This window comes from Lactuca saligna, chromosome 3 (genome assembly GCF_052625555.1).
Source record: "Lactuca saligna cultivar CGN05327 chromosome 3, ASM5262555v1, whole genome shotgun sequence".
In the NCBI taxonomy this organism is placed as follows: Eukaryota; Viridiplantae; Streptophyta; class Magnoliopsida; order Asterales; family Asteraceae; genus Lactuca; species Lactuca saligna.
Window position 1 is genome coordinate 219456079 of NC_136419.1, and position 27884 is coordinate 219483962.

The window sequence follows — 27884 nt, forward strand, 5'->3', positions numbered from 1 at the left end:
ATGAATTATGAATCAATCTTCCCACCATGAAAGCACCTCCAAGAGGGTATTGGTCAAAAGAAAATAGGTAACATATTTATAATACAAGGACTTGTCAACAGCTCATCATTTTTATGCTAATAGTTATATAAGATAAAAGGAGTATATATTTTCTAATATGAACTTCTAAGTTATCATCAATAGTCAAAGGGTCAGATTATCATCAATAGTCAAAAGGGCAAATTACATGTAAATTTAATGTATTTTAGTTCATTTTATTCAAATTATAGATATTTTCAAAGTTAATATTTAAAACACATTATCTACTGACAATAGAATAAGAAGGCTAATAATTTAAAATAATGTTTTTTACAATGAAATGTAATTAGAATGTTAGAAAATTGGGTAGAAGAAAAAATATTGATAAACAAGATTTTGTATTGTAGAAAACATAATATTAATAAACAAGAGGTAGGAAATTTGGTGGGGATAATATTTTCTACAAGGATGTGTGGGTAAGGAATGTTCCTCATAAGATGATGTTTCATAGATTGTATAATTTGAAGAAAAAAAATCGTTATATTCCAAATCAGTGGCATAATAATGTGTGGGTATGGAAGAGGATGAAAAATGAGAACGGTGAGGCTGAAAACAATCAATGTATAAAACTTGAATCGGTAGTTCTTCAAAGTTCAACTTTCGGTTAAGAAGGGAGAGCATAGTTGGGAGATGGACAATACAAGTTTGTGAGGGTAGCATTATTATTATTATTATTATTATTTAACATGCTTTTATTTAGTTTTAGTCAAATCGCATGCAAATTTTATTTTATTTGGTAGCTATATCGGATATTTTCAAGTATTTGTAACGTCCCAAAACTCATGGAAATTATTTTTTTCATTTTAAAATAATAAAACATCCAATGCATTTTTCATAAAAGATCATCATTGTCAACAATGTTTCCAAAAGCACATCATAATATCAACAAATCATAAATGTAAATCTCCAGTGGATGTGATGCAATCATTATGGACCCTTCACTTTCGAACTAAAGCACCTGAAAATGTTAAACCACAAACCGTAAGTACAAAGTTTAAAGAGTTTTCCCCAAAATACCATATATCATATAAAAGCCCAACACATAACTAAATGGGCCCAACCCAGCATACATAAATGGACCCAACCCAACCTACACGTTAATGAGCCCAACCCAACATGTGTAAACAATTGGTGCAAGGGGACGATAAAGGGGTTTGGTCTTCGAAGGATCCCGATCAAGGAAAAGTTGTGGGGAAGGTGATGTCGATGCAAATTCCAACATCACTTCTTGTTTCTCTAACAACAACTTCTACAACAATGACTTCGAGACCAATAGCCAAAGGCAACATTATTAAAGCAATTACTGGGGGATCGAGTTCGAGTTCAAAGCCACCACCTTCTAAGGAAGATAAAGGTGACAAAGGGAAGATAATTGAGAAAGTGATTTATGAGGAGGAGAAAAAGAAAAATATGGAGAAGGAAATAGAAAGGCAAAGGCAAATAAACAACATACTACGACAAAGACAAGGTGATCCACTAGGTTTAAACAAAGGTGATCCAGGTAGCAGTGGTGTTACAAGACAATCGAACAAATTGTCTCATTTGAAAAAATGAATGATTTTGAAAAGATTCCAAAGAAAAGCTATGAGATTGAAAACACTGATTTTAATCAGCTAGATTTTCCAATCAATCATATGATGTTCGTCTCTACTCAATATCAGCTTGTTGATAAGTTCGAAGATAAGGATGGGTTTAAGAGATTGAAGATAAGGTTTCATGCTGTTTTAGGAAAGAAGGAAGAGGAAGTGTGGTCCTCTGTCAAAATTTTCAAAGTGCTGAATATATCGAGAGAAAGTGTGTTCGAAGGTTTGTTGTAGAATTTTCGATACTATGTGGTCAGAGCAAACAATGTGGCTTTCGACTTCTCAATTGCAGACTTTCCTATTATGAACCTGAACGATCTTATCAATGTGGCAAAAATTTTAAGTACAAGCGATGTGTCAAAACTTCAAGTAAACAACAAAGATAATTTTTTGATTGGTTTTGCTAATATCAAAGTTTTCATAGATAATTACTATGATTGTTTGGTTGTGACAAATATCGAGCTTGCTATGGTTGTGAATAGAACCTCAAAGGTGCCTAAGTCAATGCTGAAAGAACAAGGCAGTCTCAAGGACTATGAGGATGGGGAGATTATTCACAAACCTTTGGGTGTTGTCGTTGTTGGAAAGAACAAGAATAACAAGATAACAAAATTTTTATTCCAAGTCTGTGATGTGGAGAGGTATTTGAACTCTCAATATACGAGTCTTATGGTTCGTCTTAAGAATTTGAAAAGGAATACAACTGAAGAGAAAGCTGATAGCTTCATTTTATTTACTTCTTTTTATAGTTTATTTTAGCATATTTCATTCATAATTTAGATAATTTCCATGCATATTTTCCTTTTTGTTATTTTATGACTATTTCGGGTACTCTCGAATTTTGTGAGCATAATTGCAGGTTTTCGGGTCTAGCGGAGCGGGAGTGTTCGGGACGTATAGGAGGCGATGAGATTTGGTAGACAAAAATGACGTTGGGCTTGATGGGTAGTGGAGATGATGCATGGAGTGATCTTGATGATTATTTGAAGACTTGGAGAGAAATAAACTTTAAATTTGCAAGATGCGGGGGAACATTCAAGCGTATGAAAATTATTAATCGGGCGAGTTCACGAGCTTTGGAGGATTTGGAGAGGTCAAATTGGGCTTTAAATGAAGAAAAACTTGAAGAAAATGGGCTAGGAGGTGATTGTATTCGATCTGGGCTAGTGGGATATGCTTTAGAGGCCCAAAATCTCAAAGAAGCCCATGTCAGGCACCACCCGCGCAACCCACCCGCGCAGCAGCACGCGGGTCGCGCAAGGCCCTGCAGGGGTAGTTTCGGAAATTCTTCTTTTGAGCTATTTGAGGAAGGTTGGTGCCCATCTTTTGCATACTCTTGGACATCCGATTTTTGAAGATTCTCTCTGGAGTTTTGGAGACTTTTGAAGGCCAAGAACCCTTGAAGAACATCATATTTTTACCTCTTGATTCTTGCTTAATGTTTGGTACAAATTTCTCTAACTTTGTTTCTTTGTGTTTAGCCATGCTTGGCTAAACTAATCTTGGTTGACTTTTGGTTAATCCTTTGAACTTTTGTTGAATGTTGAAGAATCCATGAACATGTTCTTGAATCTTTATGGGAATGTTTTGTGTTTTAACATCTCATCATTACTTGTATGTTTTAGTTCATGAGTTTAAATGTGTTTGTGGTGATTAGTTGGCTAATTTCTTGATTAAGTAAAGGATCCTCAAATTAGCAAGCAACAAATGATTTTTGTGTTGTTTTTGCTTCATACAATCATAAAAACATTCCCTCCAACATGGTGGTGAAAGCATTTGACCCCTCTTGGATTTGGTGACTTTTTGGTTCTTAATGCTAGTTGACTTTCACTAATTACATGCTATTTGGAATTAGTGACTTTGACTAAGGAAATTGTTATGAGCTTCTCTAGCCATTTCAACAATTAAGAAAAGTCTAGGTAATCTCAAGCTCCTTGGATTACTATAGCCAAATTGAGGATTTAAAACAAGTATTGCACCATTGAATTCTAATGATATGTTCATCAAAAGTCAAAGTGAGAAAACTTTAAGTCAACCATCTTTCCCTTATTGATTTTACATCAAATTCTTATTTTTGTTGCAATTGTCTATTTAAATCATAGTTAATTCTAGTTAGTTTCAAGTATTTCAAAACACCAAACCCCCCCCCCCCCCCCCCAATTTTATTTTTATTGTCATTTTACAAGTATTTTTACAAAGAGATTTTTCATAGAGTTAGAAATTGAACCAATCTCCGTGGATTCGATCCCTTTACCACTATACACTATTTTAGTGTGTAACATTTAGGGTTATTATTTGTGTTGGCCTCGACAACCACCAAATTTTTGGCGCCGTTGCCGGGGAGTGGTTTATTTTTAATCAATTTGTTTCTCTATGCCCAGATCTCAGCGTATAGGTGACTTGATTTACAATCCAGAAATCGAAAAAGAAGCAAGGCGTTTGGCGAAGGAGAAGCGAATTGAACGTGGTCAAACTTCTAATCCTCACGGGGATCCGGAGGTCGAAACCGCTTCATTAAGCGACATAGAACCCGATTCTAGTCCCGACCTTCGCCAAGAAATTCCCGAAACACCACCCCTACAACAAAATCCACCCATTATTGAACCAATTGAAATGGAGGACGGAGGAGAAGTTCCCGAAAGAACTTTGAGGCAAATGATGGAGACCGATGTTACACAAACTCCAACCGGTATCAATTACCCGGTTTTGGAAGGAGGCTCGGAGTTGAAGTCAAGTTTAGTCCATCACCTACCGACTTTCCATGGATTGGAGAATGAAGACCCTCATAAGCATTTGAAGATGTTCCACATTATTTGCACTAGCATGAAGCCACAAGGGTCAACCGATGACCAAATCAAGCTAAGGGCATTCCCCTTTTCATTGGCCGATAGAGCAAAAGATTGGTTATTCTATCTTCCACCGGGGTCGATCAACTCATGGACCGACATGGCAAGAGCTTTCCTTGACAAGTTTTATCCCGACAAGTTTTATCCCGCCTCAAGAGTCTCAAGTCTTCAAAATGAGATTTGTGGAATCCGCCAAGGTCAAAATGAGACTTTCCATGATTATTGGGAGAGGTTCAACAACTTGTGCTATAGTTGCCCACAACACCAAATTCCGGAACAACTCCTCATTCAACACTTCTATGAGGGATTGTTGCCAATGGAGAGAAGATTAGTTGATGCCTCAAGTGGTGAAGATGTCTTTAGTAAAACCCCACAACAAACAAGACAACTTTTCAACACCATAGTCGCAAATTCACAACATTTTGGCCCTCGCCAAGACATGAAGAGAGACACACAACACAAAGTTAATGAAGTGGGAACATCGAATCTTGAGTCTCAAATAAAATATCTAACATCCGTCGTCCAAAAGCTAGCCATGGGACAAACTCCACAAGTGATGGTTTGTGGAATATGCGCAACCATGGGACATCCTACGGATATGTGTCCCATCCTTCAAGAAGATGCGGAGCATGTGAATGCCACGGGAGAATTCCAAAACTACCACAACAAACCATCCGGGTACCAAAATGCATATAATTCAAGTTGGAAGCCAAATCCCAACGGAAGCTACAACCCAAGACCATTTCCTCACAATGCATTGGTTAGACCGTCCTATCCACCACCACAACCTCAATACCAACATCAACAACCACACTATCAATCCAAAACGCACCCTCCAAATCATCATCAACAATCTCCTCAATCTCAACCAAGTAGCTCCGGAATGTCTCTTGAAGACATTGTCAAATCTCTAGCCACTAGTACCCAACAATTCCAAAAAGAGACAAGGACTAGTATCTCCAACCTTGAAGCACAAATGGGAGATATAGTTACGTCCATAAGCAAGTTGGAATCCCGTGGTAAACTCCCTTCTCAAACCGAAAAGAACCCAAATGTCAATGTGGTGACCTTGAGAAGTGGCAAGCAAGTCGGAGAAAGTAGTTCAAAGAAGAAGCCAAGGGAAGAAGAAGAAGAAATAGAGATCATTCCCATTGAAGAACCTACAGTCAAGAACGATGCACCAACCGGAGTTCCAAAGAAGTCCATCCCTATAGTAACACCAATAGCCACTCGACCACCATTCCCCTCTCGACTTGCAACTTCAAAGAAGAATATGGAGGAGAAAGAGATTTTGGACACCTTCCGAAAGGTGGAAGTAAACATCCCTCTACTTGATGCAATCAAGCAAATCCTAAGATATGCAAAGTTCTTGAAAGAACTTTGTACCAACAAGAGGAAGTTGAAGGGAAATGAGAAAATTTTGATGAATGAAAACGTATCCGCGGTTTTACAAAGGAAACTTCCACCCAAATGCAAAGATCCCGGAATGTTCACGGTTCCTTGCAAGATTGGAGATGTCACTTTTAGTAGTGCTATGCTTGATCTTGGTGCTTCTATCAATGTCATGCCCTATTCAGTGTATGAATCATTAAATGTTGGACCCTTAAGTGAAACCGGTGTTATAATCTCTCTTGCGGATAAATCAAGTGTCTTTCCTAGAGGTGTTTTAGAAGATGTCCTAGTGCAAGTGAACCAATTAGTCTTCCCGGCGGATTTCTATGTGATTGATCTAGATGAGCAAGTGTCCTCCAAATCGGCTCTAATCTTGCTTGGGAGACCGTTTTTGAAGACAGCTAGGACAAAAATCGATGTGTATGCGGGAAGCTTGACAATGGAGTTTGATGGTGAAACAAAAAGTTTTAATATTTATGATGCCATGAGATATCCTAGTGATGTTTCATCTTTGTACTTTGTTGATGTTGTTGAGCCAATTACTCAAGAATTGTTTGAGTTATCTAACGGTGATATGTTGGAGATGATCTTAAGCAAATGATTCGATTGTGGGAAGCTAGCCGAGCAATTAAAGTTTTATTCTTTGGATCCGGAAGTTGAGAAGTTGGTAAATAAAATGGAAATGAAAAAATCCACAAGATTAGATGTCAAGCAAATTGAATTGTCCCAAACTCATACAAAATTGTCTCCATCCCTTGTTCAACCACCCGAATTGGAATTAAAGGTATTACCTCAACACTTGAAGTATGCCTACTTGGGAAAGAATGAAACTCTTCCGGTTATCATCTCAACTCATTTAACCGAATTTGAAGAAGAGAAACTCCTCAAGGTGTTGAAGGAGCATAAAGAAGCCATGGGTTGGACGATTGCGGATATCAAGGGTTTGAGCCCCTCCACTTGTATGCACAAGATCTTAATGGAGGATGAATGCAAGCCAAGTAGAGACGCGCAAAGAAGGCTAAATCCACCAATGATGGAAGTCGTGAAGAAAGAGATATTAAAGCTTCTTGATGCGGGGATGATCTATCCAATCTCGGATAGCAAGTGGGTGAGTCCAGTGCAAGTCATTCCAAAGAAGACGGGAATCACGGTGGTCGAGAACAACAAAGGTATGATGGTCCCCACCCGTGTGCAAAACGGGTGGAGAGTATGTATTGACTACCGCAAACTCAATGCGAGCACACGAAAAGATCATTTCCCATTGCCTTTCATTGACCAAATGTTAGAAAGGTTGGCCGGGAAATCCCATTATTGTTGTCTAGACGGGTACTCTGGTTTTCACCAAATCCCGGTGGCACCAGAGGACCAAGAAAAGACAACATTTACATGCCCATTTGGTACTTTTGCATACCGGAGAATGCCATTTGGATTGTGTAACGCCCCGGCCACTTTCCAACGTTGTATGGTTAGTATCTTTTCGGATTATGTTGAAAACATAATTGAGGTTTTTATGGATGATTTCACGGTACATGGCAACTCTTTTCAAGAATGTTTGACTAATCTCACAAAAATTTTAAAAAGATGCATTGAAACAAACTTGGTTTTGAATTTTGAGAAATGTCATTTCATGGTGAGTCAAGGTCTCATTTTGGGTCACATTGTGTCTAAAAAAGGAATTGAAGTAGATAAGGCCAAAATTGATGTTATTCAAAGCTTACCTTACCCGACTTGTGTTCGGGAAGTTCGTTCTTTTTTGGGCCATGCAGGTTTCTACCGAAGGTTCATCAAGGATTTTTCAAAGATAACAAGACCAATGTGCCAACTCTTGCAAAAGGAGGTCGATTTCGAGTTCAATGAGGCGTGCAAAGAAGCTTTTGACAAGCTCAAAGAGTTGCTTACATCCGCTCCCATCATGCAAGCACCAAATTGGGATCTCCCTTTTGAGATCATGTGTGATGCAAGCAACTATGCGATTGGCGCCGTTTTGGGTCAAAAGAATGGGAGGGCCTCCCATGTGATCTATTATGCATCAAGGACACTAGACAATGCCCAAAGCAACTACTCTACCGCGGAGAAGGAGCTATTGGCCATAGTGTTCGCCTTGGAGAAATTTAGCCAATACCTACTTGGTACCAAGGTCATACTGTATTCGGATCACGCAGCTCTTAAGTACTTGATGACGAAGAAAGATGCAAAGCCGAGACTCATCTGGTGGATCCTACTGTTACAAGAATTTGACTTGGAAATCCGGGATAAGAGCGGATGCGAGAACCTCGTTGCCGATCATCTAAGTCGGATCACTTCAAATGAAACTCCTCTCCCATTGCGGGACGAGTTTCCGGATGAGCATCTCTTTTCCCTTACCCAATCTATTCCTTGGTATGCCGATATCGTTAACTTTTTGGTCACAAAAAGGTATCCCGACACATTCACGCGTGCTCAGAAAGACAAGTTGAAAAGTGATGCAAAATACTATGTGTGGGATGAACCTTATTTGTGGAAACACTGTCCCGATCAAATCATTAGGCGATGTGTGCCCCAACAAGAGCACCAATCCATTTTGCAATTCTGTCATGAATTTGCTTGTGGGGGACACTTCGGACCTAGCCGGACTTTGAGAAAAGTCCTTGAATGTGGATTATTTTGGCCAACCATGTCACGCGATTGTTATATGTTTTGCAAAAGTTGTGAGCGGTGCCAAAGGACGGGAAACATTTCGCAAAAGAACCAAATGCCCCAAAATCCAATCCTTGTTTGTGAAATTTTTGACGTATGGGGGATTGATTTTATGGGCCCATTTCCCGTGTCATTTGGCAACGTTTATATTTTACTCGCGGTTGACTATGTTTCTAAATGGGTTGAAGCCAAAGCCACAAGATCGGACGATGCCAAAACGGTTATCGAGTTTTTAAAGTCTAATGTTTTTGCGAGATTTGGTGTGCCTAGGGCTTTGATTAGTGATAGAGGCTCTATTGAAGAAGTATCACGTGACTCATCGTGTCTTCACTGCCTATCACCCTCAAACGAATGGTCAAGCGGAGGTCTCGAATCGTGAAGTGAAGTCTATTCTAGAGAAAACGGTGAATCCGACAAAGAAGGATTGGAGTTTGAGACTTGACAATGCCTTATGGGCATATCGGACCGCTTATAAGACCCCGATTGGAATGTCGCCCTTCAGATTAGTTTTCGGAAAATCTTGTCATCTTCCCGTCGAGTTAGAGCACCGAGCATTTTGGGCGGTCAAGAAATGCAACTTCGACATTGACGAGGCTGGAAGGCATAGGAAACTTCAACTCCAAGAGCTAGAAGAATTGAGAAACGAATCCTATGAAAACGCAAGGATTTATAAGGAGAAAACGAAGCTCTTCCACGACAAGTCCATCACCTGGAAGAATTTTGAACCGGGACATAGGGTCTTACTTTACCATTCACGGTTGAAGTTACTCCCGGGCAAATTAAGATCAAGGTGGATTGGCCCATTTGTTGTAATAAAGACTTTTTGACCATGGAGCGGTGGAAATCCAAAGTGAAGAAACGGGACATATTTTCAAAGTTAACGGGCACCGATTAAATCCATTCTATGAAAGTTTTAATGCAAGTGTTATTGAAGTCATCCACTTGGATGTCCCGGAGTGTTGAACCAAGCTAGAAGGACGTCTCGCCTAAGACGTTAAAGAGAGGCATTTTTGGAAAAGCTTTATGCTTTCGTGTTTCTACATCCGAATAAAGAAGTTTTGAAAATGTTTTGATGCGTCTTTTGAAGTCATTTTTGAAGAAATCAAGAGTTTCTAGGTGTTTGGGGCATTTGGGATCAAGAACTTGTGAAGAAACGGAAGAAAACAGAGAAAAATCGATTTCCGGAAGCAGGGATCTGCGCGACCCACGCACGGGTGCGCGGCTGGTATGCGCGGCCGGTCTTCAACTTGCAACAAAAACCAGGGACCAAACTGCATGATCTGCGCGACCCCGCGCCCCCTCTGCGCGACCCGCGTGCTGCCTTGACGATCATCCCATAATTTGTTGACCAGCTTTGACTTTCGTTGACCAGGTGGTTTAATGAGTTGACCAACATTGACCGGGTGTTGACCACACTTGAATATGGATTGAAAACCTCCAGCAACTCTCCTTCTTCATTTCATTCTCTCAAAACCCTCTCATTCTCTCTCAAACTCTCAAGAACACATACACCCACTTTTCACAAAAATTTGATTTCCCGGAGTTCCACCGGTCGGAATACGACGAGACCACCACCATTCTTCACCATTTTCCGTGCTCTACAAACCCCACCTGAAGTTTACTCCGATCCATCGCCGGGTCTAGGGGCGCCACCACCACCCAACTCGCCGCTTTCCGGCCATTTTCCGGCCAACTCCCACCACCTCTCGAAATTCCGACATCACCAAAGTGTTTCTTTTTCGGGGATCTTTACATCTAACCAAACAAAACCTCAAAATCTCACCAAAAATTTTCCCATAATTTTTGAGCCATCACGAGCCGCCGCCGGATTTTTCACACAAATGAAGTTGGAAATATCCCTTCAATGAACAAGTCTTGCGTTTAGGCACCCACGAATAACCAAAGCTTGGGGTGCACGGTAGCGGATTCCGGGCTCAAGTTCAATTTTGGGATAATACGGGTATTCTCTTTCCTTGGTTTTTATTACATTGCATTGTTTCAATTCGATAATTGCATCCAATTATGCTTTGGAAATTGCCTAAGATCGTTAGTTGTTGCCCGGTTTATTTGGAAACATTGATTTGAGAAAGGTTGAGATTAGTTAATTTGCTTGGGAATTTGTTCAAAAATTGTTTAAACTTTGGTTGGGATTTTCTCATTTTGTCTCGTATTGCTGCTGAATTTTTGTTGGGATTATCAAATTAACCGAGTGGTGTTGTTGAAATCATTTTACATTGTCAAAAGTTGGGTGTCACTATTTCTTGGATTTTTTTTTTGTGTTCAGTCTAAAGATAGTTGCATTAATTTGAGAGTGGTGAGGTGAGGGATTACGTTGGTGAAGTTGTTTTTGATATTGTAGGTTTCGAAAATGGGCAAAACCACGGCTCGGACACGCACCCATGGATCATCGATCGATCCTAACCCGCAACAGGATACCGCCGGTCCATCACGCAAAGCAGCCGGTAAACGAAAAAAAAGAGGAGAAGAGGGAAGCGATCCTTCCCTTACAAATGCTGAGATCAAAACCTATCGCTCCAATCTTCGGGGTCGCGCAATCCGGCCGACAAAATTCTACCATAAAAAGTCCATGAAAAAGCTTGGGGTGCATGATGGTGTATACCATTTGTTCATAAAACTCGGTTGGCGTGGTTTTCTTCGACTTTGTGAAAGAACTTACGAGGAACCCACAATGGAATTTCTTAGCACATATGCACGAGATGATGACACGGAAGTCCTCACATTCCAGTTGAAAGGGGAGCATCATAGACTCACATACGAAGAGCTTGATTCTATCATAGGTATAGACGATCCATTCCGCATCAGCCCCCAAAATCAAGAGTATCAAGATTTTCTGCGTTGCCCTGATGCAAACTTTTGGATGCAAATTTGCGGTCTCCCAACCTTCAACCCAAGCCGACAGCGAGCCAAGCACATCGTTCACCCCTGTTGGCGAATTGCTCACCGAGTCCTTACGACGAGTATTTTCGGGCGTCTCAAGCCCGGTCAAATCAACAGATGTGAGCTATTTTTCCTCCGAAGCATGAGGCGTGCACTCTCCCTCAGTTTTTCAGGCTTCTTTTTAGACAAATGTGACTCCATACGCCAACGTTCCTCAGGGGAAATTTTCATCGGGGGACTTATCACGATCATAGGTCGAGCCGTCGGCCTAGACTTCCCGGATCCCGAGTACATACCTGTCGACACCCCACCGAACTTCCTGCTAGATTGTGACACTCTCATCCGGATGGAGATGTTGCTCGATCGGGGAACCCGCACGTACAGTTGGTTAGACTCTGACAAAGCCCCGGTTTACATCCTGCCAAGTTGGATCGGTTCTTCATTCGATATAGGCGACCCCGACACTTGGCTTCCTCCAGACCAGTTAACCCAAACAGGTGTATTCCCAGAATTCGGTGATGATGAGGGTGACGACGCAGAGGAACAAGAGGAAGAAGATGACGAAGAGGACGACGAGATGCCCGAAGCTGAGGACCATTTTGACTAGCCCTCGATGCAGCAGCCGATGTTTCAGCATGATCAGTTCCAGGCCCCTCCACAACATTTTGACCAGCCGCATCAGCAGGAGGGACACGAAGTCCCACCATATTTCCCCCCCACGTTCTTTGACCAATTTGCCACAATGTTCTCCACGGTGCAGCGTATCGACGCCCAAACGCAAGAGAATTCGAGAGCCATCCTAGATGTGGCAAGCCGTGTTGATCGATTGGAGCAGTCCTCCTCTCACACTTCCCGCCAGCTCCAGGATATGTGGGACTACCACCATCGCCACGGGCATTTCCCGCCGCCCGACCCCCCGATTTAGGTCCTTTCTGCCCTTTCCTTAAGCATTGAGGACAATGCTTGTTCTTAAGCTTGGGGTGGGGCATTTCCCTTTTTTTTCTTACTCTTTTTCATGCATTTTTAGTTAGGTTGCATAACATATTAGTTTAAGTTAATTTGCATTCATTTTTTTTATTTTATTAAATTTTAAAAAGATTTTATTTTCTTCTTTTCTACTTTTTATTTTTGCATAACATTTAGCTTAAGACATTAGCATTCATGCATTTTTGTTGTCTGTTTATTCTCACCTCTCTTGGATGCCATGGAACAGGTTCATAGTTATTGTATCATTATTGGTCCAGGATCTTGTTGCTATCTCACCCATCGAACCGGGACCACTAGCTGCAGTTTGGGATTTCATACTTGGGATCAGATGCTGGTAGCTTAAAGGGGTAAGTGATCATGGACAGGTAGTTTTCATGAAGAATTATGCATACAATACTAACAATTGTAGGATATACTATAGCAATGGGTGTTCTTAGCCTTGCGGTCACTACCGCGGAGAGGATCACACTTGATCATGTTTGAACTGTTAGGATGAAGCATTGGTGCTTGTCCCCGAGTAGAATTCATATCCGGTCTCTTTACATCACCATATCTTTTTGCGATTTTCTTAGAATTTAGAGAGTCTTTTAGTCCACATTTGGACATTTTCATTATCTTTGAAAAACCACAAGTTTGAAAAGGAGCTTACATTACATCTTTATGCTCCACACATGGTCATTTTCACACTTAGGCCATTCGGATTATATCATTACCCTTTCGGTTCCACCTACACACCTTTGGGAACCAAATTTTGAGTCAAAGGGTTTTCTCATCAAAAAAAAAAAAAAAAAAAAAAAAAAAAAACAAAAACAAAAACAAAATGAAGCATGCAAATTTTCAAGTGCAACTATCTTAGATAGGTGGCCGGTTCAATTATTGAACAAATTTCCCAACATCTTGGTCACCCGGCGTTTGATATTCATTTATTTAGGTATGTTTTATTGTATATAGATCGAGTTGTTTTTCGCAAATTGGTGATGTTAAGGAGACTGTCGAGTCGGATACTACGGGAGGTTTGGGCCAACACCAAGTGAATCGATTCCTACAACGGTGCCCGAGCGATTAAACCTAGTTACACATGAGAGAAACCGGCAAATGTGAGATCAGAGTGTACACTTAAAAAAGAGCTCCACCCGAGCCCATCCAGTTGCTTTCTCCCTACTATAGATGTTCTTCATTGTATACATGTTCCATTGAGGCTGCGACTGCTCATCCCTCCTTACTCACCTAAAGGAGTTGTCCTGGCTGTGGTTTATGGTTCCATTGTCATCGGATGAAAAAGTTGTGAGATAGCAGCGAAATCAATTCTGACCATGTTGACTAACGTCGGACAGGTTCCATGGTTCTATCCATTCTTTTTATTTCTAGGGTAGTTCATCCCAAGTTCATTTAGTCTTGTCTTACTTGAGGACAAGTAAGGTTTAAGCTTGGGGTGATTTGATAGCTTCATTTTATTTACTTCTTTTTATAGTTTATTTTAGCATATTTCATTCATAATTTAGATAATTTCCATGCATATTTTCCTTTTTGTTATTTTATGACTATTTCGGGTACTCTCGAATCTTGTGAGCATAATTGCAGGTTTTCGGGTCTAGCGGAGCGGGAGTGTTCGGGACGTATAGGAGGCGATGAGATTTGGTAGACAAAAATGACGTTGGGCTTGATGGGTAGTGGAGATGATGCATGGAGTGATCTTGATGATTATTTGAAGACTTGGAGAGAAATAAACTTTAAATTTGCAAGATGCGGGGGAACATTCAAGCGTATGAAAATTATTAATCGGGCGAGTTCACGAGCTTTGGAGGATTTGGAGAGGTCAAATTGGGCTTTAAATGAAGAAAAACTTGAAGAAAATGGGCTAGGAATTGATTGGATTCGATCTGGGCTAGTGGGATATGCTTTAGAGGCCCAAAATCTCAAAGAAGCCCATGTCAGGCACCACCCGCGCAACCCACCCGCGCAGCAGCACGCGGGTCGCGCAAGGCCCTGCAGGGGTAGTTTCGGAAATTCTTCTTTTGAGCTATTTGAGGAAGGTTGGTGCCCATCTTTTGCATACTCTTGGACATCCGATTTTTGAAGATTCTCTCTGGAGTTTTGGAGACTTTTGAAGGCCAAGAACCCTTGAAGAACATCATATTTTTACCTCTTGATTCTTGCTTAATGTTTGGTACAAATTTCTCTAACTTTGTTTCTTTGTGTTTAGCCATGCTTGGCTAAACTAATCTTGGTTGACTTTTGGTTAATCCTTTGAACTTTTGTTGAATGTTGAAGAATCCATGAACATGTTCTTGAATCTTTATGGGAATGTTTTGTGTTTTAACATCTCATCATTACTTGTATGTTTTAGTTCATGAGTTTAAATGTGTTTGTGGTGATTAGTTGGCTAATTTCTTGATTAAGTAAAGGATCCTCAAATTAGCAAGCAACAAATGATTTTTGTGTTGTTTTTGCTTCATACAATCATAAAAACATTCCCTCCAACATGGTGGTGAAAGCATTTGACCCCTCTTGGATTTGGTGACTTTTTGGTTCTTAATGCTAGTTGACTTTCACTAATTACATGCTATTTGGAATTAGTGACTTTGACTAAGGAAATTGTTATGAGCTTCTCTAGCCATTTCAACAATTAAGAAAAGTCTAGGTAATCTCAAGCTCCTTGGATTACTATAGCCAAATTGAGGATTTAAAACAAGTATTGCACCATTGAATTCTAATGATATGTTCATCAAAAGTCAAAGTGAGAAAACTTTAAGTCAACCATCTTTCCCTTATTGATTTTACATCAAATTCTTATTTTTGTTGCAATTGTCTATTTAAATCATAGTTAATTCTAATTAGTTTCAAGTATTTCAAAACACCAAAACCCCCCATTTTATTTTTATTGTCATTTTACAAGTATTTTTACAAAGAGATTTTTCATAGAGTTAGAAATTGAACCAATCTCCGTGGATTCGATCCCTTTACCACTATACACTATTTTAGTGTGTAACATTTAGGGTTATTATTTGTGTTGGCCTCGACAACCACCAAAATCTGAAATCCGAAAGACGATCATCTGGTATACAGAGGTTCACAGAGTACTTTACTAGGCCGTGGAGATGATAATGACATAGATTCGACAATTTTCACTAAAGGGGAGATTATAAGGTTCGAAGTTTGTAGTGAGGTGTTGATGTACAGTTAGGCCTGGTTAGTTTTGAAGTCATTGTATTGTATTTTGAATGTATGTATTACATAATGCATTGTTAGAGGTTGAAGCTCTCATGTCTAGTCCTTATTTTTTTTGTACACGTCTGTATGTACCTATAAATACGGAAAGTATAGGATGTCGAGAGTAACTTTTGAGAGCATGAGCAATTTACTCATTCTGTACTCCTGTATTCTTTCAGACGTAATCAAAGAGCCAAACAGATTCTATTTACATCATTGATCTTAATTCATTATGTATTTTGATTTCGCTATTAATATTCGATTCATACGACATCACTCTTCTAACCTCAAATATCGAGTATCTCATAATATCATCCCTCAAAAAATCCTCCTCAATCGATAATGCAAAGGAGTTTATATAGTTTTTGAAAATATGTGGCTTGCGACATGAGATAGGGGTCTCACTTCGTGAGCTTGGTAGATATCCATATCGAGCAAGGAGTCTGACTTCCGTGTAGAAATCTTCTATAATTTCCTCCTCACGTCGTGAGCTTGATGTCTCATGTCGTGAGTTTGATTTTTCAACTGAAATCTTCTTCTTTTAAGCTCCAATCCTTCAAAGTTCTAATGCTTGTCACTTGTGGTCCTTATTCTTCAAGAGTGTCTTTATTGACTGCAAAATGTAACTTAATTCAATAAGTATCACATATCTTTGCAATTAACCAAAATATTAGTTAAAATGTATTAAAATATTGCCTAAAATGTGTATAAATATGGCAATATCACATGCTACCTGAGTTATATGGTTTCCATATAACTACAGATTGTGATACGTTTATCAGTGATGGTACACTGGTAAATTTGGATGAACCTGCTAACTACAATGAAGCAATGGCAGGCCTTGAGGCGGCCAAATGCAAAGAGACAATGGACATTGAGATTGTAACATCCCAAAAATTTCAACAAATTTAAACCTTTCAAAAACGACCCATTTATTAATAAAAGTGTTTACAAACTATTATTTCAAAAACATGAATTAAAATCAAAGTCTTCCAAGATCCAATCAGGTGTAAACCAAGGATGCCTACGGTCATGCCTTCACCTTGCCATGGTCCACTGAAGTACCTGAAACCATAAATCAAAACTGTAAGCACGAAGCTTAGTGAGTTCCCCCAAAATACCACCACACGAAGAAATAACCTATGCTTCTAAGGAAATCCTAGCCTCCATCTCTCTCTCTCTCTTTCTCTCTCTCTCTCTCTCTCTCTCTCTCTCTCTCTCTTGTTCATCCAATTGCTAGTGGTTTTTGTGATCCCATTAGAGGTGCAACAATTGAGGCACTAAGCTCTTGAAGGTCAAGATCAAGGAAATGATTACTTGTTATTACTAGCTAACAAGAAAGGTATTATTCTAACTAATTTTTATTCATTAAATCCAAAAATTGTATGCTAGATTAGGGGTCTTGCTTTGGATAATTGAATTGCATGTATAACTTGAGAAAAACCTAGATCCAAAGCAATTAGGGTTTTATGTGCACCATAGGAATGTTGTAATGCTCAAAACCCATCAACTTTGTGGTATTCCAACTAGGGAAAGATTGTCTCATCGTGGTGTGGATGTGTAATCAATCATGTGTCCGTTATGTAATGCTGCAGTGGAGACCATCAATCACCTTTTTGTTGGATGTAGAGAATTGTTGGAGATTTGGAGCCGTATTGCTATTTGGTGGGATGTTCGTCTTTCGGATAGGTTTGCTATTGATGATGTCATGAGGTGGGCTGATTCTACAAGTTTGAGGGTTGGCCAAAGAAAAGCTTTTGACGCAGTGATTATCTCGGCTTTTTGGTGTCTTTATAATTTTAGAAATAATTTTGTTTTTGGCCCGACTATTCCTAGGAAATCTGAACTCTTTGATGATATTGTAGAGAGTACATTTTTTTTGGATTTATAATAGGTCTAGCAAATCTAGGATCAGATGGACTTATTGGCTTCATAATCCGATTATAGCTTCTATTTTGATGTAATTGTTGTTTTCTTTTTCTAGCTTCTTGCTAGTTTTTTAATAAAATATTCCACCGTTCCAAAAAAAACTAATATTTCAGCTAGACTCCAAAAATAGCCTAAGACTAACTTTTTTTTTTTTTTTTTTTTTTTTTTTTTAATTATTTTTTTCCAAATACACCCTTAATTAACTATAAAAAACTTATTATTCTAAATATCCTTTTATTTCATTTTATATATTTAAGCTTGTTTATCAGCTAGTTTTAACAAATGTCATTTTTTTATCAGATAACTTTTCAACTATCAACTAACTTTTTATATAACAACCGATTTTTCAGTTATTAACTCTCTTTTCAGCTAACAACTAACTTTTCAAGCTAGTACTACAAACATATAATAAATGATTACTTTTTACAAATAAAGTAAATAGGACTTTCAATTTTGTAAGAACCCAAAGTAAACATTTTTTATACATTACAAGTGTTTTGACGTTCTAAACGAAACAATATTATTGTGTGATATTAATTTTGGTTTATAAATTCTTATAATAAATATTTATTATTTTATTAGATGAAGAATAATAGTTTACACAATCCGTTGATATGGTTGTTTCAAATAAAGATATTATAATTGTTAAAATATATTTACATTTAATTGTATTAGATAATAACAGAAGTATGGATATGATTTATTTATTTTAAAAAGTATTTAAGTCAATTTGTTAAAATTTTAAAGAGTTTTTTTTTTAATCATTAGTTAAAGTAACTTTTGGATTTGAAGTTTTTTATTTAACCAAAAAAATTAGAAGTTCCTAAAACTATGGCATGCAAGTTTTTTTTTTTTTTTTTTTTTTTTTTCTTAAAAATTAAAAGCTCCTAAAAACTACGTGGTCAACAAGTCCATAATCAATAAAAGTTAATAATATACAACAAACATAAGAACATATTAAATTTAGGGACCAAAAAGTAAATTTTACTGCGGAATAGCGCTCCTTGATATGTATCCCCAACTTCTTTTAAATTAGTGATAACGATATGAAAACAATTATGTACCCCAACTTCTTTTAAATTAGTGATAATGATATGATATCGATTACTTAACACGAAATTGAGACATGTTAGACACCAAGGACCATATAATTAATTCCGTCACAAGGAAGTTGAGAAAAAAACGAAAGTTCAAAGGATCATTCTACTACAAGGAAGTTAAGAAACACTTCAAGGCAGCAAAGTGATAATTACGCAAAACCGTAAGGAACCATATATTTAGTTCCAATACGATATAGTTCAAATGCGTACATCAGGAAAGTATAGATGGTGGCCGGTAGTTAAAAGTTTGAAACTAAAGGCTGGAAGTTGGAAGCTAGAAGATGTATTTTTTATTTAGAGTTGAAAACTCTAACGTTTATTTGTGTAAGTGTTTGGAAAAAATAATTGTAAGCTTTGAAAAGTGTAAAATCACATAAAAGAATAGATGAATAACAACATGAGCTTTTTTTTTTAATGGCAACCTTGTAATTTTGTTATAATAAGAGAGTTTTTCTTTAAACACTACTTGAAATAGCTTTTGGATTAGAATTTTTGTTTAAAAAAAGCTTTAATCATGTATTAATAAGCTTTAATTTATTATACATTTTTGTTAGATATAAAAATTCAGACTCCTAAAAACTCTCAACACTAAGATTATCCATTCGATTCGACTACGTGAACCAAAACATGGATGATTATCACATTTACCATATTTTCTTGTACGAAACATGAGAAAATGAATGTTCAAATTTGACAATCACATCTATACAAAATGTAGAAAAAGAAAGAAAATTGAGTTTTTATGTCATCTTCTTGAATAATATATTTTTCAAGCAAACTATTGTATTTATAAAAATTCGAAAGATACTATGTTTGATAAATTCTGTTAGGTTTTCGGATAAAATCAAAACCAAGCGACACTTTTTTACCTATATTGTTAGACTTCAATTATTAGAATTGACAAAGACAAAACAAGATTGTATAAATTTTTATGACTACTTTATGATTTTTTTTCAAACGACAAATCTAACATACTCCTAAAAACTACACCTTAAATCCACCTATGTCCACAACGGGATTTGAACCCTCAACCTCAAGGAGGGAGGACAACACCGGATACCGCTGGACTACAAGCTATTTTTACTTTCAGGGATATGATAAAGGCATAATGCCTTCTACTCAAACAATATATCAACAACAAATAATTGTCCCACCTTTTTTGATGGGTGTGATTTTTTTTTTTTTTTTTTTTTTTTTTGATGCCAGTGTCCTATTACACATATTTCATTAGTAGGGATGACAACGGGTATGTGTATACCGGGTTTTGTATTCCCTATCCCCATACCTGAATCCCCGTCCCATCCCCATACCCGATCTTATCACCATCGGGGATTAAAAATCTATCATCATCCCCACCCCAATGGGGAATGGGATCCCCAATGGGTAATTAGATATTTTTCCCTGTTACAAAGTTTTAAACTTTTACAAAAAATAACACATAGTTACATATCAACCAACAAAACAAAAACTAATAGAAAGAATATAAAGCACTATAATCACCGAATGTCTTCAAACATTAACAATAACATTTAAATTTGCAAATTAAACCACTTATTGCAAATAAAATATTACAAAAATTACATGTTTGATTGTTGAAAACCCTTACTTTTTCTACTGACTTTCGCTTATACATTATGATTTATGAATTGATTGATAATAAAATATAAATAGTACTATATATATATATATATATATATATATATATATATATATATATATATATATATATATATATATATATATATATATATATATATCGGGTACCCATTGTGGTTGGTTTTAGGTACGGGTATGGGTATCCGACAAGTAGAACCATCTCCATCCCCATCCCCATCCCTACTTTTTGCATTCGGGTACTACTCATCCCCATCTCCATCACCGATCAACTCGGGTTAGGGTTTCGGGTACCCATCGGGTACGAGTTTTTTTTACTATCTCTATTCATTAGTCCAATGCATACGATTTGTTATGTCATATTACACTTCTTTTCATTAGATTGAATTCTTGTATTTCATGACCTTTTACCCTAATTTAACTATCACCATTAACATGCTTAAAACCAACGTAGTTTTAGTTTTAATCATATTTGATATACAACATTTCATATTCTACAACCACATAATACTAATTTTTTTTCTCCATGCATATAATATATAAAACCAACAACTTCATGTCATGGATTCATTGATTCGATCGTCAAATTGACACTATTTTTAAAAGACAATGGTCTAAAATCTTGTGTTTGAATTACTTTAATTATATCCATGGATATTGTACTTGGTGACTTCACTCCACGATCAATCTGAAAGCAAAAATCAAAATTTTGAAAATTATAACAAAAAGAAACATGAGAGTGTGATTCTTAACTAGTGTTAAGCTATACTGACCGATGATGTGGACATGAGTTTGATCGTAGCCTCTAACATGAGTCATGGTCTCAGCCATTTGAACCTGCAATAACCTTTTACACCCACCCACATTTGGACGATATGGTTTTTATTTGCAGCCAAAAAATTTAGCTTTTATTTGAGTAAATTGTTTGAAAAAAATAATTATAAGCTTTTGAAATGTGTAAAATTACATAAAAGAACATACAAATAACAATATGAGTTTTTCTTTAAGGGAAATCCGATAATTTTATTATAATATGCAAAAGAAAAACACTACTTAATATAACTTTTGGATTGAGTTTTTTGTTCTAAAAAACCTTTAAGCTCGTATTAAAAATGAAGCTTTTACTTTATTTGACATTTTTTTTGTTAAATCTAAAAGTTCAAGTTCCTAAAATCTCTCTAAAGCTCAAACATGCCCAAAAGGGTCGGACATTACTTCAATCATATTAAAAACATACCAAAAAACAAATCTTAATTATGATCATATGATGAAAGAAAAGCAAAAATAAGCCTATTAGACCCGTTTAATATGTAACTAAAATTTCTAACTGACCATTTTTTTTTTTGAACGGAAAACTAAATACGGTTGACTAGAGTTTCATGTAATTGACCATTAAAATGTATGGTCCAAATAACAAAATTTATATGTGACATGTTTAAATATCAACACTAAAGATTATCGATTCGACTATAGGAACAAAAACAAGGATCTATTACATTTACCATATTTTCCTCTATGAACATGATAAAATGACTGTTCAAATTTCACAATCACATCTATACAAATGTAGAAAAAGAAAGATAATTAAGTTTTCAAGCCATCTTTTCTAACAATATATTTTATTTCAAGCAAACTATCGTTTCTATAAAGTTTCGAAAGAAATTACGAGGTGTGCAATAAATTCGGTTTGGTTTTGGCGTAAAATCAAAACAAGCAACAATTTTTTAGTTATAATGTTAGGCTGCAATTATTAGACTGGTCAGGACATAACAATATTGTATAAGCTTTTATGGCTACTTTTAATTATAATGATAAGGGCATACTCGTCTTTTACTCAGACAATATATCAATAACGAAATATTGTCCCACCTTTTGGATGTGATAGAAAATTGCAATTTCGCTTACCAACGCAAGTCCAATGTAATATATTATCTCCTATCTTTCACTAGTCACATGCATGCCAAAAACAATACAATCTGTTGTGTCATATTACAATGTCTTTCACTAGATTTAATATACAACATTTCATACACTACAACCACATAATACTATTTTTTTTCCATGTATAAAGTCTATAAAACCAACAACTTTATGTCATGGATTCATTGATTCAATTGTCAACTTGACACCATCTTGAAAAGACATTGGTCTAAAATCTAATGTTTGAATTAGCTTACTTATATCCATTGATATGTCACTTGGTGACTTCACTCCACGATCAATCTGAAGAAAAAAAAACCATAATTTTGAAAATTATAACAAAAACACATGAGTGTGATTCTTAACTAGGGTTAAGTTACACTAACTGATGATGTGGACACGGGTTTGATCAATGAGGTGTTGTAGCCTCTAACATGAGCCACAGTCTCAGCCATTTGAACCCGAGACAACCTATTAGGCCCTCCGACATTTAGAAGCAATCCCATTTTCTTGCCATCTATAAATTGACCAAAATACCCCGAATCTTAGGCGTTGTTTCTTTTTTACTTAATGCAGAAAGAACGGGTTAATAGAGAAATTTAGGTTAACAAGTCTCTCGTTAAATTGTAACTTTTTACGAATTTGACTTTATTCGTTTTTGGGCTATATGAAAGAAATAGCAATGCATGCTCATTTATTTGTATATTATAACATCTTACTTTCAATATAGTGTGCAAGTACACATTTTCTTATTAAGGCATTGTAGTTTGAGAAATGTACCCAATTATAGCATTATAGTTTTATTTCGTTAAATTGTAACTTTTTACACATTTAACCCTTTACATTTTCCTTCCATTTCCCATATATGCCGTAATTTTCTTAAATACTTTTTGAACATCATTTATCTAGAAAAAAACTCACTGGAGAAAAAGAAAAGAAATAAGGTAGTGTATTTGATCAAAATAGGAACATAATATAAAAGCGGCACAATTTGACTTTAATGGTCAAATATATAACCTCTTATATTTAAATTTAAGATAAATTTTAATATAGCTTTAGCACCATCTTTTTAAGGTGTAGTACTTGTTAATAAAAAATATGATATGATCACAAAAACCACATTCATGATGAAGTTGCAAAATTAGACGTGTTTGACCTTAGAAATCAATCATAACTACAACCAGAAATTCAATAACAATAAAAAAAAAAAAAAAAAGAGAAATTTATAACCTGAAATCCATTTGTCGGTTAATATTCGTATAATATTTACAACATCCTTCACATAAACCGGGCAACGAAATTCATCATGAAAGAAGTCTGTTTCTTGCCCTTTGCCAAGAACACTATCCATCCACTGCATTTCATATGTTGAAGTTGAACATAATCATAAAAAAAGATTTTCAATATTTCTTGGGGCAATTTCTATCATGAGGGCATTTACGTCTTTTGCATAGACGAGAGACATTGAATTAGTCCCTCACTCCCTGCCCTAACTTTTTTTTTTGTTGGGACAAAAGACAAGAATTCTTGTCCCATCAGTCACAGTCACAGTCAGTATGTATTTTCCGGCCCTACATGAGAAATGGGGCATATATGTGTGTAAATGATATAACTTAATGTTATAAAAAGAATATATATATATATATATATATATATATATATATATATATATATATATATATATATATATACCTGAACTGGAAGTGATTTTGCGACGGGTGAGATAGTTTGTGGTCCAAAAATAATGCTGCTTCTTAAAATCACAAAGTTTGAACATTTTGCAATAATATAATCTTCAGCTTCCACTTTCGACTTCCCATATACGTTCACAGGAAGTGTCTCATTGTCTTCTTTATAAAAAGACTTTGTCCCTTCATAAACTGGTAAAAAAATTATTATGAACATAAACAAATTAAAATGAGAAAATTATGAATTTTTCTGACTTAATGGGGGACACAACTAGTTTCTTTTTCTTTTTTCTAATTAAGTCAAGTATTGGTAAAGTGACTAAATGGGCAATAAAGTTTTGTAGTCACGGAATCTATTTCTTTTCCAGACTGATTGATTGAGACTAAATGACCATTTTAACCTTACATTCCAAAATTCAAAATTCACAATTCTTGATAAATTTTAGTTGGGAGGAAAAAAAAAGAGCGAAGGTCATAGGGTTCAATTGTATTACCTTGATCGGTGGATAGATGAATGAGAAGAGTATTGCTTTCAGTGAAACTTGATAACCATTTTACAAGTGAAGAAGGAATATTAACGGACATGGCAAGTGTAGGATTTGTCTCGCAAGCACGAGGTATAGAAATTGCAGCACAATTGACTACAACATCAGGCTGCATTGCAAGTTAACTTCCATTAAATTAATTTGAAGGATAAAGATTCCACAATGATCAGTTTAAATTCATCAAAATAATGCACAGAAATCATCATAGAATTAGGCATTTCCAGAATCTCGAAAGAACATAACATGACAATTAAACGAAAACTGAATTGGGTGCACTGGAATCGAAATTTGGATTTGAAATAAGCTCATTTTGTTCAAATTTGAACAGAATTTTCTCCAATTCTCCGATCCATGAAATCGAAATCCCTAAGTCTTAGAAAACATTCAACAATGAGCTGCATTATTACATACCTACAGTTTGATGCGGCATGTCTGACGAAATTAAAACCAAAACATGAACAATAAACGATAAGATTCAATGAATTAGTGGTAGAGAATGAGAACCTGGCCAAATGTGTGAGAGATGGAGTCAAACCCCTGTCCCGTTTGTAAGTCAACTTGAAAGGGGGTAGCATGAGGAAGGGATTGAAGTAAGAGGTTAGGCGGAGAAGACGAATGATGTGTGAACGCTATTGATAGATCGAATGATTTCTGGGATTCTGAAAAGGATTGTAATAGATGCTGCCCCAAGTAACCAGTGCCTCCGATTATCAATAATTTCTTGTTGTTGCTCATTTTTCGTTCTCAGTCTGATCTTTCTGATTACCTGAATGCTGTTGTAGTGTAAATGGTTGTCTAGATCTTTGAAGGGAAATCCATAGGGTCAGCAGGAAAAGTGGCCAGAGCAACTACACCCTGTTTCACGTTTTTATTTATTTATTTACGAGCCCGTGATTACACAGATATTTAAAAAAAAATTAAACATTAAAAAATAAACAGTAAATATATTTTAGGGAAAATGACTTAAAAATATAATTATGTTTCAATTTTGTACAAAAAAAAAACACCATTTAAGTATACACTGTTTAAAAAATACCATCCAATTAAAGAATTTGTTCAAAAAATACCATCTAAAATCACATTTTGCTCTTTGATTCAGTATGGTAACCGGATGGAGATGTGAATGGCTGACTTGACAACTTTTTCTTAATGTGTGGATTATCTAGTTGGCATGGAGTTTACAGGTAGGATACATCCCCCATTTATAACCCATCGTTGAAATAAATTAGGGTAAACATCTCTACTCCTCTGTAACGACTTCCCCCTTCTTCTTCTATGGCGTCTTCTTCTTCCTCTAATCCATCATATCCAAGTTAAGAACCAACATTTCAAAATCTAATTTTGGTAGAAAACATTGTGATTGTGGGTACATTGCTCGAATTTGGACATCAACACCAAAGCTAATCCTGGAAAAAAGATTATGGTTTGTCCATACTCCTTGGTAAGTTTAGCTTAAAGCTAGATTTTTATTTCCATCTCCTAAATAATTTCTTGGTTATGTGACTTATTTTCCTGAATATGAAGGATCGAAATAAGGAAAGTTGTAAGTTCTGGAAATGGGTCGATGATGATGAAGAAGAACTAGAAACAAACTTAATGGAAGTCAAGATTTCAATATTGGAAAATGATTTGAAATCTTACAAGATGAAGACAAATGAGGATGGTACGAGTTTTAGAAAGAAACTCGATGAAATGAGCAGGACATTAGAGATTCAAAAATGCTGTTTGTGGATGCTTTTTGTTCTGCTTGTAGTGAAATTCATGATGTAGTATAGGGAAAGTGAATGGAATGCCTGATTCCAATGTGTTTTGTAAAGGGATGCTTTTGTAGCTTTAATGGTAATGTAATCAAGGGTGCTTTTGCTGCCCTTTAATGTTTATTCTATTTTCTTTGTTTTGTGTTTTTTGAATTGATACACATTTTAACTATAATGGTAATGTAATTGTAACTATAAAGGTGATGTATAACAGTGAATAAATGGTATTGGTTTCAGTGAAGGTTTTTTTGATAAAAAAAAATGATATTGGTATAACAGTGAAGGTGTTGATATAACAGTGAAGGTATTAAACTAAATAGGGGTATATTGGTCAACAGATGAGGCTACATATGAACTTGACAAATGGGACAAAAAATAAGTCATGGTAAATAGGGGTACATTGGTCAACATATGAAGAAAAACTATAACTTTATCCAAAAAGGGGAACAAATGAATGAGCCATCTTCTATACAGGGATAGTCCCTTATATTGAAGGAGCAAGACACATAATTTAACAAAAGGAAACAAAAGGGCATAATTGTTAATTTTATCATTCTGTTTTGTAACCTGTCATTTCCGACTAGTATATGTTGTATTATTATGACATCAATGAGATGCAGAAACACATGATTACATCAGCATACAACTGGTACAAGTTGGATGATTTTACCCCTTCCAATAGTTGATACATCCACATCTAATTAAAAAAAATTTACAAGCTAAAGGTAATTGAGCAAACTAACATTAAACAAACATTAAACAATAGTTTTATGTGCAGTATGCACCAAAAGATGTGCCTTTAAAAGTTTTAGGCATAAACAAACATAAGTTTTATGTGCATTATGCACCAAAAGATGTGCCTTTTATTGTTTTAGGCATAAACAAACATAAGTTTTATGTGCACTATGCACCAAAAGATGCCTTTCATAGTTCAGGCATAAACAAACACATGACCTAACTTAAATTAACTGGGTTTCCTATATTATCCCCAATACCGCCCACCCTTCTCTTCAGCTTCATCATTATGATTCTCTCAGAAGGTCCTTTTCTCTTAGTCACACTGCTAATGTTTTCCCTGCTCCCCCCACATCAACAACAGGTTCATCTGCGACATAACCCTCCTCATGGTCTTTAACTTCATCTGCCATATACTCTTCCTCCTGGTCCTCTACTGTAACGACCAAAAATTTTCAACAAATTTAACTCTTCAAAAACATCCCAATTACTTTAAGTTTTACAAAAAGGTTTTCAATACAATTATTATCAGAGTATTCCCAGAACCATAACATAAAACATAAACACGAGGAGCGGTACGATCACGCCTTTGCCTTGCCACGGTCTCCTGAAGAACCTGAAAAAAAAACATTAAACCACAACTGTAAGCCCGAAAGCTTAGTGAGATACCCCCAAAATACCAACCACATATACCAAACACACATATCATGCTATATCATAACAAATCACAAAACAGTCATGCTTATCAGGTCTACTGTGTGACTGGTCCGCCGAATCGGGCCTTCAGTCCACCGGGTCCACCCTCCGAGTCTAGTCATGTCCCTTGAGTCTGCAGTGTTGTTGGTCCGCCCGCACCGGGCCTTCAACCCACCTGGTCCACTCTCTGAGTCTGCAGTATGACTGGTCCGCCCGCATTGGGCCTTCAG

At 36.5% G+C, this 27884-nt stretch overlaps 1 protein-coding gene across 1 annotated transcript; it reads right to left on the reverse strand.

Moving 5' to 3' along the window:
- Positions 1-22232: 22232 nt before the first annotated feature.
- On the reverse strand, positions 22233-25323 carry LOC145037844 (NAD(P)-binding Rossmann-fold superfamily protein). Its single transcript, XM_078986587.1, has 6 exons — positions 24971-25323; positions 24416-24575; positions 23926-24113; positions 23464-23587; positions 22620-22750; positions 22233-22536 (listed from the first exon to the last, which is right to left on the reverse strand). Exons 1-6 carry the CDS (start codon positions 25199-25201, stop codon positions 22408-22410), a joined length of 963 nt encoding a protein of 320 aa, XP_078842713.1. The 5' UTR covers positions 25202-25323; the 3' UTR covers positions 22233-22407.
- Between the last annotated feature and the right edge of the window lie 2561 nt (positions 25324-27884).